General features: G+C 34.6%; 1 protein-coding gene across 3 annotated transcripts in view; it reads right to left on the reverse strand.

Moving 5' to 3' along the window:
- Positions 1-13,472, reverse strand: part of LOC129231410 (programmed cell death protein 6-like) — a 51,351-nt gene extending 37,879 nt beyond the window's left edge. For all 3 annotated transcript variants that reach the window (XM_054865719.1, XM_054865721.1, XM_054865720.1), the window contains exons 1-2: positions 13,347-13,472; positions 13,008-13,080 (exon numbers count right to left, since the gene is read on the reverse strand). In XM_054865719.1, the coding sequence (XP_054721694.1) occupies positions 13,008-13,063 (56 nt within the window). In that variant the 5' untranslated portion in view covers positions 13,064-13,080; positions 13,347-13,472. The remainder of the gene's footprint in view (positions 1-13,007; positions 13,081-13,346) is intronic.
- Positions 13,473-13,794: the final 322 nt, after the last annotated feature.

A 13,794-nucleotide genomic window follows, 5' to 3' on the forward strand; every position in this document is an offset into this window, starting at 1 on the left:
TCTCAACAATTCGATTTGAAAGCTAAATGAAAACTAAGTGTAAATGTTTTTACTCACTTGTATTTCTTTAATAATGAAAAGGCAGTTAATCTTGTCCCTTAAAGGACGCTTGTTTCAATTCGCGTACGGGAGAATCAACCTGTAAACATCAGAACGACTTCCAACGACGTGTTTCGTCAGGAAGAAGGATGTGACGTCAGAGCACGAGCGGAGATGATGTAATCTGACGATAGCTCCGCGGCAAATCGAATGTTCTGGAAGCATCCAGACTGAGCTCTTACGTAGGCATATCCGGCGTGACGTGCATTGAGTGCGCCGTATTATATAAGCAGGGGGAAATGAGAAGGAGATCACTTCTTCTGCTCGCGTTTCTCATTTTCGACTGACGATAGTCGTATTTTTGAGAGGATCGTTCGCTGTTGTGGCGACGTCCTGCACTTAGGGGATGGCTTTTAGAGTTTCACCATGAGAGTTAGGGACTTAAAATTTTTGAAACATTTTTAGGATAAGTCAAGTTAGGGTGTCAAATGTGTTTTTTGGAGGATGTTCCTTTGGAACATGAAGGATGTTTTTGAGAGTTGAAATTCCTCATATTTGTTTATACATTTTACTCATGTTATAGTTTGTTTTACAGTTGTTAATTATAGGATAATTATAAATAAAATGATTTAGCCATACAACTTGAATTCTGACATTTCATTCACTTGATAGCTACAGAAATGTGAAACCAGAAGGCATCTGCTAAACTTAGTGTTTACCTTCCTTGCGGGAGTTAGACAAAATTTGTTAGGTCAACAAGAGGGTTATGGGCCCAGACTGCCCTTCCCTATTCACATTCCGTCAGTTTGAAGAAAGTGAATTTGAAGAAGAAATGTTGTTGGGTAAAATATCGATTAGAAATTTGGAAATTAATTTTTTGAGCGATCTCATCGAAGCGAAGAGATGAAAGAATTTATGAATTGAAAACGATACGAAATTTTTGCCCAGTAAAGAACTATGTCCACCCAAACCGTTAAAATTGAAGAATTGAATGATTCGAATTATGTCGAATGGGCGACAAACCTCAAGTTCCTGCTAATGGACAGGAACTGCTGGAAAATTGTTATTGGTGAGGAAGAAGAACCGATCGAGAACAAAGAGGGAGGAATCACAAAAGCGGATATTAAAGATTACCATGTTCGGAGGAGAGCAGCAGTTTCTATGATTTTCTTAAATATTGAGCAACGACTTAGGAAGATTATCGAAAATTGTGAAGATCCCCGAGAATCATGGAAAAAGTTGAAATTGTTCTTCTACCCAGATAACAAATGCGCCCGGATGCAGCTGTTCTTGGAACTGCAAAATTCAAAACCTGAAAGAAATGAAAATATTTCCCTTTTTGTGGCCCGTTTACAACGATTGTTTGATCGAATTAAGGTTACATATCCCGAATATCCTGAGGACTGTATCTGCTTCCAGCTTTTACAGAACTTGCCTAAAGAATATGATCATCTAGTCCAAGCAATGCTTACAAGGAGTGACCAGGATTTCAAGTTCGAAAAACTGGTAGTGGATCTTGTGATTGAAGAGAACCGCATGGTTTTGAAGACGAAAACTAAGGAGCGGCTTGAGGTGATGACAGTTCAAAATCGGCAACGATGTTACAGATGTGACCGCATTGGACATCTCAGGAAGGATTGCCCAGAGCTGAGACAACAAAATCATACGACGAACCAGTCCCCAAGTCCAGTCAACGAGAGAGGAAGCACCACAGGACATGGAAATTCTAGGGGAAGATCGAACCAACGAGGAAGGGATCGTCGACGGAGAGGAGCCAGATATAGAAATACAACGGACCGGCGGAGATCTCCATCAACTGACAGATGTGAGTATAGATCCTTTTTCTTATCAGAGGCAAATTTAAATGAAGTAGGGGTAAAGGAATCGACATGGATTTTTGACACGGCGGCCAGTCATCATTATACCCATAACCGGAACTGGTTTAGGACATTTTCTCCCTTAACGGATGTTCAAATGGCAGTAGCAGTCAAGAAACAGACTTTTCCCATTGAAGGCAGCGGGGAAATTAAAGTTCGTTTCAGAAATAGATCTGTTGTTTTAGAAAATGTCATGTATTCACCGAGGTTAAGGAGAAATATATTGTCCGGACCCAAATTTGATTTGGGAGGTGCTAAATTTGAAGGGGGTGGTGGCTCCGTGAAAGTACTAGATAAAACTTGTAAATTGATTTTTAAAGCAAATTTAGAAAATGGTGTATATATTGTTGATTCTGTAAAATCAAACCAATTGCCTGTTTGTAATACTGATAATGAAAATACTTTTTTAGAGTCCAATCATATAAATATTGAAACCTGGCATAAACGTTTCGGACATATAAATACAGAATGTATCCAAAAGACAGGGAGTTCACAAGCTGTTAATGGTTTACCAGAATTTAAAAATGTTAAAATTAATTGTGACACTTGTAAATTAGGAAAATTCAGAAGAGTGAGTTTTAAACCTATTGGGGATACAAAGTCAGACAGTCCGTTGAACTTGCTTTTTTGTGATGTTTGGGGGCCTTGCAATGTTGAGGGTAGAAATGGAGAACGTTATTATTTATCTGTTATAGATGATTTTTCAAAAAGAAGTTCTCTATACCCTATAAAGTTTAAAAGCCAAGTACCCGAAATTTTGATGAATCATATCATAAAAGCGGAAAATTTTTTGGGAAAGAAAGTCAAGGCTGTAAGGACAGACAACGGAACTGAGTTCGTAAACCATGAGTTAGATGATTTTTTTAAGGAGAAAGGTATACATCATGAATTAACCAATTTCTATTCTCCTGAACAGAATGGGACGGCAGAAAACTTTAACAGAACAATTGCCGATAGTACGCGGGTGATTTTAAAGGAGAGCGGTTTACCTCAGAATTTTTGGCCAGAGGCAATGAAATATTTTACGTACACCTGGAATAGGGTTTGCCATGCCAATCAGACTAAAACCCCATTTGAACTTTATGGGGGGAGAAAACCCTCTATAAGGCATCTCCGCGCTTTCGGAACAATATTGTTTGTTGGTGTGCCCAAACAATTAAGAAAGAAATTGGATTTAAAAGCACAAAAGGGTGTTCTCATAGGTTACGCGTTTAATAGAAAAGGGTATAGAATTTATCTGCCCGACAGCAACAAAATTATAGAATCAATAAATGTATCGTTCAAAGAAAACTATTTTTTCCAAACTGACTTTCGAAATGAGTCAAATGAGGAGGAGAATCGAGTTCTATCATGGCCCATGGCACTTCCGCCTGCAACCTTGAGCGAGAATGAAACGGCAAGTGAACAGCAGGGTTCAGATTCGACCGATTCTGAAAGCTCGATTGCTAGCGGGGAAAGTGAAACGAGTTCTCAATCTGAGGATTCTGACAGCGAAAGTGGTTTACACCTACGCGATGCAGTTTGGGTGAGAAAAGTAGTGAAAAGACCGGATAGCACACGAAATGATGTATATTATTATGAGAAAGGGGAAAAGAAAAGGTTAAGATCTAAACATGACATTGAAAAGTATTGTAAATTAAAAGATATAAAATATGATCCAGATAAGTTTAGTTTTAAAGGGAAAGATCTAACAGAGGGGCAAGTAAATAATGTGTCTGTAAGCTCAAAGAAAAACAATAAGAATTTATGACTAGAAAATGAAATTCAAATCCCTAGGACTTACAATCTTTAAAGGTAAAAGAAAGTGCTGAATGGCAAAAAGCAATGGAGACTGAGCTAGAAATTATGCATAGCCGAAAAGTCTGGAATTTGGCAAAATTACCGGAAAATGTTGTTCCAGTAGGGTCTCGCTGGCTTTACACTTTAAAGAAAGATGAGAAAGGGGTAGTTAAATCTTATAAGGCCAGATTGGTAGCAAACGGCATGCATCAGATCAAAAACCAAAATTTTGATGAGACATACAGCCCAGTATGTAATTTTGGAATAATTAGATTTTTCTTTTCTCTGTTAATTACATGTGCAAATTGGTTAAATATACAGTGCGATGTAAAGAGCGCTTACTTATACGCACCAATTGATGACTTGATATATATGAGCCAGCCTCCCGGTTTTGTAACAAAAGGAAAGGAAGATTATTTTTGTAAATTAAATAAGGCTATTTACGGGTTACACCAGAGTGGACGCTTGTGGTTTTATGAATTAGATCAAGTTTTATCACAAATTGGTTTTAAGAAATTTGAATCATGTAACTGTGTATATTTTAATCCTAATGTTCTATTGCTTGTATATGTTGATGATATTGTGATTTTTGGTAAAAAGGAAAGTCATATAAACAGTGCAATTAATTCTTTAAGTAAACATTTTGATTTGAAGGTATTGGGAAGTACAAAGAAATTGTTAGGGGTAGAATTTGAATTAATGGGAAAAGAATTGTATCTACATCAATCTTCCTATATAGAAGAAGTGTATGATCATTTTAAGAAATTCAAATTCCCATCTACCTCTCTTCCAATTAGTAAAGGCATTGTTTACTCTAATTCTGACTGTCCTAAGACAGAAAATGAAAAGTTTGAAATGACTAAGTTTCCTTTTCGTAATTTGTTAGGATGTTTAGCATTTATAGCCAATAGAACACGACCAGACATTGCATACACTGTAAATTTATTTAATCAATTTCAGAATAACCCAGGAAAACGTCATTGGGATGGCCTTTTAAAATTGTTTGGATATGTTTATCAATCCCGAAATTTAAAATTAAAATTAAAATGCAGTAAAATCCAAATAGTAGCTTTTTCAGATGCAGACTTCGCATCAAATAAAGATGACAGAACTTCTTTGGGGGGTCAAATAATTATGTTAGACAAAGCTCCTATTGAATGGAGAACTTTTAAAGAACGGAGTGTTAGTTTATCAACTATGGAATCGGAGTTCATAGCATTGACAGAAGCGGCAAAAGAAACATTGTGGTTTGACAGAATTCTCGAAGAATGTTTGAAAAATAAACTTTTAAAGTTCATAAAAATAAAAGCAATTATTTATGTAGACAATCAAGCTTCTTTGGATTTTGAAAAATCACCAATTGAAAATCACAGGAGTAAACATATTGATGTGAAATTATTTTTTATTCGTGACTTGATTGCTAAACATATTTTTACTGTTTCATATGTAGAAAGTAAATCTAACTTGTCAGATATTTTCACGAAGCCACGAACCCAAAACGACTTAAAATTTTTTCAAGAAATTTTTTTCAATTCAAGTGATTAATCTATTGTAGAAAGTGTTTGTAATTTTTTGATAATCATTTTTCGATGATGAGCAGTCATTTGTGAAAAACGCGTGCAGAAAGTCATTTTTTTATGTTTTTGTTAAATTTTTTTTTAGTATGGATTGTCAACTTAAATTAATGTAAAAATGAGCTTATATACTTCTGTTTTTATTTTTTTTTTTTGATCAAAAATGAAGCTTGAACTTATATTCAAAACTGTTTATTATGATTATACATATTATACAATTGTTGTTAAATTGCTGATATTAGAACAGTTACTTGTGGTTTTTATCGTTATTTTTCAGATTAAATCTGATGTCTGTCCACCAACATGAGCTTTTGTCAACTGCGGGATTTTTTTAAGATCAGTGACATTTTGTGAAGATACGATTGTGACTGAGAATTTTTGGACTGAATATGGTTGAACTTTTTTCCTCTAGGACTCCTATAGGACTTTAACAATTATGTTTTGTGATATTATTGTTGTGATGTGCAAATGTTGTTTTACTTAAATTCAAGAAGAATATTAAGTGTTTGTTTTTACAAAATGTTGAAACTAACGAATTTTTGAAACGATAAAAATTAACTAACGTGAGATTTAGATTTAAAAATTTACTAATTTTTTTGAGTAATAAATTGTCTTTAAAGAAATTTTGAAGAGTGAGAATTTTTTTGGAAATTTAAATCAGATAATGCTTGAAATTAAATGAATATGTGAGATCAAATGAATTGTCGAGAAGGGAGGGCATTGATAGCCAAAAATGTCTATTTGAGAAATATTCTCAACAATTCGATTTGAAAGCTAAATGAAAACTAAGTGTAAATGTTTTTACTCACTTGTATTTCTTTAATAATGAAAAGGCAGTTAAACTTGTCCCTTAAAGGACGCTTGTTTCAATTCGCGTACGGGAGAATCAACCTGTAAACATCAGAACGACTTCGAACGACGTGTTTCGTCAGGAAGAACGATGTGACGTCAGAGCACGAGCGGAGATGATGTAATCTCCCGATAGCTCCGCGGCAAATCGAATGTTCTGGAAGCATCCAGACTGAGCTCTTACGTAGGCATATCCGGCGTGACGTGCATTGAGTGCGCCGTATTATATAAGCAGGGGGAAATGAGAAGGAGATCACTTCTTCTGCTCGCGTTTCTCATTTTCGACTGACGATAGTCGTATTTTTGAGAGGATCGTTCGCTGTTGTGGCGACGTCCTGCACTTAGGGGATGGCTTTTAGAGTTTCACCATGAGAGTTAGGGACTTAAAATTTTTGAAACATTTTTAGGATAAGTCAAGTTAGGGTGTCAAATGTGTTTTTTTGGAGGATGTTCCTTTGGAACATGAAGGATGTTTTTGAGAGTTGAAATTCCTCATATTTGTTTATACATTTTACTCATGTTATAGTTTGTTTTACAGTTGTTAATTATAGGATAATTATAAATAAAATGATTTAGCCATACAACTTGAATTCTGACATTTCATTCACTTGATAGCTACAGAAATGTGAAACAGAAGGCATCTGCTAAACTTAGTGTTTACCTTCCTTGCGGGATTTAGACAAAATTTGTTAGGTCAACAAGTTTGTATTTTTTAGCGTAATGAAGTAAAAACAAATAACTCCTTCACTCTAGCATATTAATACGGTAGTGACAGGTCAGTCATTCAGGGGATCAGGCAGAATGGCCCCCGGCTTTGAATTTTTTTTAATATACAAGTGGAAGTGGTTTTTATAGCAATCCTATGAAATTTGCATTGGTTATACGCCCGTTATCCTCCTTCTCCCCTTTCACTGGAAAAATTCGAAATCACGAGCCAGGGTGGAAATAAAGTCGAAAAGTATCTTAATGAAATTTAATTTTCTCATAGATTTTTTAACATCACCCTAAGAACTGTAAAAAAAAATGTACGTTTTCAGTGAGATATACATTGGTTAAAGTAAGATCAAAACTGTTCTGAGACTTTTTCTGGAAATGAAACTGAAGAAGTTTAACAAGACTGCTCGAGACCTTCCTCTGAGAGGGCATTTGTATGTCCTATGCGACCGGGATTTAGGGACAGCAAAACAAATGTTTAACAGAGATGACAGATTATTGCCGTGGGAACTCCCATGTCTTATGAGTAAAATTCTGAAATTACGTCGAAATGTTCACCGTCAAATCTTTTGAAATCAATGAAACCCGTAACTGCTAAAACAGGTGTCTTTCACTCAGATTTTTGAAAAACGACTCTATGCGATGACAAATATTTTCAATTCTCAACATTCATGAAATTTATATATTCGATAGAACATCAAGGGGGACAATTTTAGAACAGCTATTTTATTAGAGGTTTTCAAGAGGATACTTTCATGCTTGCGAAGTAGCGCTTGTCAGCTGAATCACATTTTCCAATTTTAAATAGAAAAGAAAAAATTTCATAATGTAGGGTGAAATAACTGATATCAATGAGACTATTCATATCAATTTTGACCTAGACTTATTTTTAAAATGAGTTTCAAAAAGTAATAGTTCCAGCTCAATATAGCTTGGTAATTCAGAAAGAAAAGAATATTGATAATAATAATAATAAACAAATAAGTTTTTCCCTCTCAGAAAAAATTGCTGTTTTAATTAGTGAATTTTTACTGCGCAAATTGTATAAGAATGCAAACTCAGTTTTTAGCCTACTTTCCCAGTAAAAGTCAGAAAAAGAAGAAAAAAGCATGAAAGAAGGCTTAATGCATCTTAAAAATGTCGCGAAAAACAAAAAAAAATCAAAAATAATTAAATAAATATCGAAAAATTAAAAATTGGAATGTAGGGTATTGAGATGGGGAAAAATGTCTGTCGGTCTGTCTGTCCCCCCCTAATAACTTTTGAATGAATAGTCCGATTCGAACAAACTTTTTTTTGTTCGAAAGATCTCGGAGACAACACCTCATTTCCATATTGTCCTTTTTGATTTGAACAATTTTTTGTTCAATTTTGAACAGTTCAAAAAAACTTAACATTAGCGCCTACGGGGAAACTGAAAGTCAATGTATAGATTCCGTAGTTGAAGGCGGATTTATTTCAAACAAATTTTGTTGGAAATAGCTCTTGACGCCAAACTCCAGACTCTGACTCCGAGAACTTAGAGGCACCTGACTCTGACTCCGACTCCTGTGCCCGACAATTAATCGGACTCCGACTCCCCGACTTCGAAGCTTTGGCAAAAATTTATACACGGAGGACAAATGACTGACTCCGATTCTTGGATATTCGTCTAAGACTCCTTTATCCCAAAATGAGATTGCCTCCGACTCCGCAGCTATGGTTTTCACTGTGAAATAATTATTGTTGATATGATGTTTTTATTTTCACGCTGAAGTTTTAATTTAGGTATTCAGTTTTCGGCGAATAAACTCTAAGTCCTTTATGTTTCTACATAACAATATGCGCAGACGATTTTTTTTTTTTTGACAATGAAAAGTATTCGGAACTCCAGCGCTCGAATACGCTACCTTGCGGTGATTTACAAAACTGCCGATGAAACTAAAACATTGCCACGTTGCGTTCCACGTGTGTCTGTTGACGTAAACACAGGCAGTTTGTTCTGAGTATTTATTAACGCAATCGATGAGTCTTTAGTTTGCTTTCAGCTACAGAAATTAATTTGTCCCTTAGTAGTGTTCTCGAGCTTCTCAAAATAATGTTAGTTTTCCTTATTTCCTTCCAAAATATGAGTTGATTGAAAATGGTGAAAGCGAAAACTGGATTAACAAACTTGGATAACGTTATACAAGGTAAAAAAATTTATTGTTTTGTATGAATTTGTAAGAATATGAGCATTTTTTAATCTTAAATTAATTTAACTAACCATCTTTTACAGCAGCATTTAGTTGGAATGGACGGTATGCAAAATATTTTCTTGAATATATTATCGTAGAACAAAATGAAAAATGTTTCACCAAGAAAGAATTTACTTTATTCCTTTTATTCTCAGCTGAAAGGTTTCGCCAAATTTGTTTAGGGTTATAGTTTTAGTATTGTGCGAGCAAAGTAGCCTTGGCGAGATTTCGCGTTTTTAGTTAAACTATTTTTAATTTTTATCATGAGTGGAATAAAATGGTAGTAAGATTACAGAATTCGATAAGTAAAAAGAAATAATGGTCAATCAACTGAAAAGAAAACTACCACCATATATCCGTAAGAATTCTGTAGATGATTTGCATAACTTGACATAATTAAATCGTAACTCAGAAATTAGAAAAATCGAAGCAGAAAAATTTTAAATTAACCGATTCGGGAATTCGAGAGAAATAACTCAGCAACAAATGCAAAACAATAAGCGCTAGCCAAGCAAGGCAAAGAAGTATCATCTTCTTTCGATAATAATTTGTAATGTCATATTGAATTTTCTAGCATTAATTGTTGTTCTTGTCAGGCCACAATTATTATTTAGTTTTATCAAGAATTGATAAATATCGAATTCAACATCGTGGAAATAGCTGCTTAGAACTACGAACTTTTGCATTAATCTTTGACGTTTAGTAATGCTTCTTGAATTCTCATTTCTTTCTACGTGGGCCAGAATATCCACAAGACTTTGAAAATTAATAGAATAAAGCGAAAAAATCATACATACGAACAAAAATCACAACACTTTTAGCATTTTCTTCGTTACCACATGAGTTTGTTTTAGTTTTTAAGTCGGCCATTAGACAGTGACTGCAGTGCCCCCTATAGTTCATTGGAGTTGCGAATTTCTTTAAGTTGACATTTTATTCTTTTTATTTATTTTGGTAAGTGCATTAATTCATTTAAAAAATTATTTTTGGCAACAGGGGAAAAAGAAACGATTTTTTTTTGATATGATGTATTTATTTTAATAAGCTTATTAATTTTAATTATTAATTTTTCGTTTTGAAAGCTCTTAAAGAATTTTTTTTAAGGGAAAAAGTGTATTAGCTGCAGCTGCTTTGTTTAAAAAGTGCTCTTTTTTTTTTTTATGCATCTAATTTTTTTAGATGTGTGAGGAATACTTTATTCCTAGAAATTAGCAAAAATATGTTTGAAACAATTTGCAATTTTAGCTATTTTTGAGAATATCGATCAGGTACTAGAAAGTAGTATGGGTATACGGGAAAGTAGGCTTGTATAGTTCTAGACAGAACTTCTTGTTATTTAACACCCACGCTAGTTAAAGTGCTACAAAAAAGTGCTACGAAAATAAGGCTTGTTTTCATTTAATTTCACTTGCATACTACATTTTTGTATGAATCCTCGCATTACTTCTTGAGATATAGCAGTCACATAAAACGATAAAAATTATTCGGTGATCCATTCTTTTGGGATGACTGAAGTCAAAAATAAATGAGCAACTCGCCCTTTAAGATATGCCTGTAGACCAAATTTTGTCTTAACCCTCGTACAGTAGACCCTCGTTTTACACGGGTGTTATGATTCACGGAAATGCTGCGTAAATCGAAACCGCGTAAATTGAGACCTAATATTAGTGTCAAAATAGGGATTAGGTTCTGTAGATAAAAAAATACTTCATTCTAGTGATGACTAATTGTATAATAAGTTTAATGTGTACTTATATCGATTTTTATGCATAATATGCATAAAGAAAACAAACTAATTTCGTGTTCTGTTTATGAAGAAGAGCTGGCTATGATAGTCTTTTGGTAGTCATTAAGAATTTTTCCTCTAATTCTTTGCGGAGCATTAACGCATCCATGATCACTTGCGTCATTTCCTTGATAAAATCTTCCTTTACTAACAAATCAGAAAAAAAGATCATTTCTATTGTCTACGAATGGTTCAAAATTTTCAATGTGAGCGTTTTTGGTTGTGTGTCACCGGAGTTGGTATCCTTGTTGGTTTTGACCTCTTTTGTCACTCCTAAAAGCTCTTCTTCCAGTGAGTTCTGAACTGTGTGAGTTTAATCACTTTACTTTTGATGGAAAAAAGCTCTGGAACCAATCGCATAAAATGTCTCCAAGGACCCAAGTTTGATTATTAGCACGCCAAAATGCAGTTAGTTACGAGTAATCTGCAATCTATAGGAGCTTGGGTTTTGAAAGAGAGGAAAATGTTACCTGTTTGCATTGCCGCATCAGCGTAAAACCGAAACTCATGTGCGTAAATAAAATAAAGGTGTCAAATCTTCAACCGCGTATAATCGAAACCGCGTAAAATAAACCCGCTGAAAACGAGGGTCTACTATATTACTTTTTGAGATATATCAGTCACAGATAATAAAAAAGAAAGGGAAAAAAAACATTCGATTGATCCACCCTCTGGTGTTATTGGCCCCAAAATCTGTCCCCCTGCTGCTTCCTAACATTTTATTTGATTCCGTTCATCATTTTTTGAACAATGACAGTCACGCATAACGATGAAAACGTTCAGTTACTCCACTATCTTGAACGAATTGACGCAAAAAAACCACGCAGCCCTAAATCATGTATGGGTACTTGCGGGTATCGTTCGAATTCTTACTACAGGTAGAATGGCCCCAAAAAATCGGTCACATACAAACGCACACTATTTTTGAAGAAAAGTTTAAAATAATTTATCGGACGTCAGAACTGAACGCCGTCAGAACGTTTTGCAGTTAGTAGATAGCGAGTCACAAGAAATAAGATAACGTAACGCTTGTATTCTATTTGTTTGCTGAAAAACAGCCGAGAGTTGCGAATCAAAACGGAATAATCTTTTTAGAATAATCAAGAAACTCAGTTAGTCCAGTCCCATTTTTAACGGAGACATTCATTAAAGGCAGTAATCATTTATTCTGCAAATTTGGTGTTAAACAGCATTTTTTAAACATTTGCATTTTTCTTACCAACTGAATGAGCGAATTTTGGATCTACGACATTTTGGACAGGCGACATTTTGGCCCGGCGACATTTTGAACAGGCGACATTTTGGCCCGCCGACATTTTGGACAGGCGACATTTTGAACTGGCGACATTTCGGCCCGGCGACATTTTGGATCGGCAATATTTTGGCCCGGCGACATTTCGGCCCGGCGACATTTCGGACTGGCGACATTTTGGCCGCGACATTTTGTCCCGCGACATTTCGGTGGCGACATTTTGACCCCAAACCCACATAGCCTATAGCCTTCCTCAATAAATGGACTATTCAACACAAAAATAATTTTTCAATTTGAACCAGCAGTTCCTGAGGTTAGCGCATTCAAACAAACTCCACAGCTTTATATTATTAGTATAGATTGTCTTTTAAATTCAAAATTGTACCTAATGATTATTCAAAAATTTACGATTCAAAATTGTACCAAGAAGTCGGCGAATTAATTCTTTTATAAATCAGGAACACAACAAAGGAGGTTGGTGAAACATCTAGGTGATTTTATAGCAAATACATAACATGATAACTAAACATTTCTTTATGACAAACCAGTATTAAAATATAGCTCAGGTAAAATTTTCATGGAGAATCATTTAATAATGAATTTGCAATGAAAATCAGATCCATCTATTTTTTTTTTTGGATACATAAGAAATAAATTATCAGCTCCAGAAAAGCTACATAATGAACTTTGCACACTAAAGAAGGGTTTCCAAGTAAATCTAAAATTTGCATCTAACTTTAATAACAGACATATGTTTTTGTTTATTATAAAATCTACACTTGGTGTAATCTTTTAAAATTTATCGAAACTACCATTCCTCAGATGTTTCATCTTACATTTTAATTATTTTAGTGAATCTTAAAAAATAACATTGCATATACTTTTGAACAAACTTGATTTTAAGAATCAGTGTAAACATACCTCATAAATATAGAATACAAAGTAAAACGATCAAGCATCGGGGTGGGGGTGGCCATTGCTACTCAGAACAGATCTGAAATAGAAATTTTGCATTTCAGTGTTAATTCATAACCAAAAAACAAAACGCAAATTGCGATACAACTAGAAGTACATTACGAACTGTATTAGAAACAAGAAAATATATCTTTATTTATTTAAATGCATACTTGGTTACTAAATACACGTGCGTTAAACAATTCATTAGCGTTCGCAAGAATCACAGGAAGAATATGAGCTTGAAAATACCAAACGTAAGTAAAGCAGTATACAGAATTAAAATATTGTGTAAACATATCATACCTGCAGACAGTCAATTTTCAAATTATTACAATTAGGCGATCACTACAGGATTTAAATCTAATAATCAGAATATAATCTGGTCATTTAACTTTCCCCAACTTCAAATCTCGATTCTGATCGCTCCCTGTCAGAACAGAAAGAATAGGCAGTCGCAGTTAAGAATTTTACGGATGTAAGGTTACAGTCAAGATTTGCCTATTTTGAATTTTTCGCCTTCTTAATCTCGCAGAAGAGTCTACTGCTCCTGCAATTTTCTAGCAACCCATCCGGCAGTTTGGCGTGATATCTGCTTTCTGTGTAGTATGGCGAACAAAAGATTTAAGTAGCCCCTACATATACCAAGCCGAACTACCCGCCATTTTAGACCAAAAGAGGGAGAAAAATTACCGCTAAGACGTGGTTTCGCTTCGTTTCAGCTTCATTTTATGTCAGTATAATGCATTAGTTT

This window comes from Uloborus diversus, chromosome 10 (assembly GCF_026930045.1).
Source record: "Uloborus diversus isolate 005 chromosome 10, Udiv.v.3.1, whole genome shotgun sequence".
Classification (NCBI taxonomy): domain Eukaryota; kingdom Metazoa; phylum Arthropoda; class Arachnida; order Araneae; family Uloboridae; genus Uloborus; species Uloborus diversus.